We start from the raw sequence: 2,446 nt of genomic DNA, 5'->3' as shown, positions 1-2,446 counted from the left end.
GCAATCCCTCCATGAGGTGCAGTGCACCAGGTTCAGAAAAGGTCATAGGAACTGAAAGTAGGACTTCTGGCAAAATGGGAAGCTTGGAATGTATGGCACAAATGCTCATCACCTCCCATCTGATGTTGGAGAAGTTTATTAAGAGGTTCTGCTGAAGACCTTTTATCCCAAAGCTGCCTCTAGTTCTGTAGGGCGATTTCTTCCGTTTCTTCTTTAGTTGTGAAACCACCCTTGGCGAATAGGACATGCAGACCAGGATATATGATATGGGGTACTCTGCTGAGACTTTGTGGTGTGAGGGAGAAAGGGGATGAGTCCATAGATCCATGATTACATGGGCCAGGCAGCAGCACAAATAATGGTTCTGTAACAATGCTGGGATGCCCGGTTCAAGAAAAGAAAAATTAGTTTTTTATAATTGGCAATGTCACAAAAATTATCAAGTACAAGATGGGCTAAAGGAAGGGGTTTTTTCCTGGTATGCTGAGGTCCTGAATGAGAGGACTTCAAGAAAACTGAAGGCAGTTTCTGGAGGTCCCTTCTCAAGCACTGTGAGGAATTACAGATTATTGACCCCTACAAAGAGCCAGGTCACTTCAGCACCTCCAAAAAGTGGGGTAGTTTTTGTCCAGCCCAATTTAGGAATGAAGAAAAAAACAACATACTGTCCGATAATATGATTGCGAAATCAGGGGGTTTTGGGCAAGGTAAACTGTCATGTGTTTGCTTGCTTCTAAACCCAAATTTGTTTTCTGCGTTTCTGTGGAAAATCAGAGGATGTTATAGGCTGAGTCATGCCATTATTGACTTTAGCAAGCACAGCACTGATATAAATAGTGAAACACTGGTGCGTCTTAGACAGAGGAAAAAGAGATTGAGAGGTCTTCTAGCAAGGGCTGGTAGGACAGGGAGACAAAGATGAAGACAAAGATCCTTCTTTTCCTTGAGTTATTATATTTTACATGCTCCTCTGCTTTTCCAGTGGCTCCAGAAAAGAAAAAAGAAGATATGCAATTTGCCAAGGTAAGGACTATGGACAGAACTGATGAAATAATTTATTGAGAAAATGAACATAGTGGTCTATTAGCAATGTAGAGTATTTTATTACCAGATCTCTGCACTTGAAAAGAAGGTTTTATATCTAAACTGTTGCTTTCTCTTCCCTATCAGAAATATCTTGAAAACTTCTATGATTTTAAAGAAGAGAAACACTCTCTGTTTAAAGCAAAGGACCTCAACCACATGGCTGACAAAATACGAGAGATGCAGTCATTCTTTGGGCTAGAGGTGACTGGGGAGCTGAATCAGAAGACGCTGGACATGATGAAGCAGCCTAGATGTGGAATCCCAGACATCCGTTCATACAGCGCCTTCCCACGCAGCCCCACGTGGACCAAAGAAGATGTGACCTATCGGTAACATACACTAGAGCACATTTTTCTCCACACCTCTGGGAAGCTTTGTGAATGCTAGGCAGAAGTAACGTAAACAGGTTCTTTACTATTTATTTCTGTATTCCTCCATATAAAAGCTCCATTCAGGATGAAAGGGATAGGAATGTGGGAACTATTCAGGCTACCAAAGAGCGATGCGAATACCAAAATAGGGCTTTACAGTAGTTAGCTAATAGCCTACTGAATAATATACTCAGTGGGTAGAAAGAATACAGCTGAGTATAAATGTTCGGGTTTCTCAAAGGTATAAAAGAAAACTGTGAAATCTTTATCTGTTATGTAAGGAAATATTTTGGAAATAAACCACTTGAGACATGTAAATAGTTGCAGATTAAAATATTTGACCTTGATACCATGTGTCCCAGTCACATTTGATCTGGTTGCTTTTAATTCCTTTTACCTTTAATTCACAGGATTCTGAACTACACTCCAGACATGCTGCAAGCTGATGTAGACGAAGCAATTGCAAGAGCCTTCCAGCTCTGGAGCAGCGTCACCCCTCTGAGGTTCACCAGGGTCTATGGAGGTCAAGCAGATATAATGATTTCCTTTGCAGCTGGATGTAAGGAAGCTCTGTTGTCAGGGAATCGTAGTACTTGTCACTTTTTCTTAGCAAGATAATGAAAAGCATCCCTTTTTTCCCCCCTTATTTTTAGTTCACGGTGACTTCTATTCCTTTGATGGTCCAGGAGGAACTCTGGCTCATGCCTACGCCCCTGGCAGTGGGATAGGAGGAGATGCCCATTTTGATGAAGATGAAAACTGGACCAAATTTACGACTTATGGTGGTAGGCAAACTTAAATATTGTGTTGACTGTTATTTTATCAGAAAGTGTTGTCTTGAGGATGCTGTGAAGTCACATATCCCATGGCAGTAATTCCAGTATTTACTGAGATGTAAAATGTCAGTAAAATTTAGTAAAACAGTTCTGCATATTTTGATCTGGGATGCAGTCACAACAGTCCCTTGAAGTTAATGCAAACTGCAGTTA

The 2,446-nt window shown here is 41.0% G+C and overlaps 1 protein-coding gene across 1 annotated transcript; it reads left to right on the top strand.

Moving 5' to 3' along the window:
- Positions 1–918: 918 nt before the first annotated feature.
- Positions 919–2,242, top strand: LOC128934079 (stromelysin-1-like; the record flags this gene model as incomplete). The annotated part of the gene is made up of 4 exons (XM_054271390.1): positions 919–1,023; positions 1,171–1,415; positions 1,868–2,016; positions 2,111–2,242. Coding segments are annotated over exons 1-4 (631 nt in total), but the record flags the coding sequence as incomplete, so codon positions are not given.
- Positions 2,243–2,446: the final 204 nt, after the last annotated feature.

The sequence above is a fragment of the Melozone crissalis genome, unplaced genomic scaffold (assembly GCF_028551555.1).
Source record: "Melozone crissalis strain CALT ecotype California unplaced genomic scaffold, PUWL_Pcris_2 ptg000013l_1, whole genome shotgun sequence".
NCBI classification, from domain to species: Eukaryota; Metazoa; Chordata; class Aves; order Passeriformes; family Passerellidae; genus Melozone; species Melozone crissalis.
This window is presented reverse-complemented; position numbering and strand designations above follow the sequence as displayed.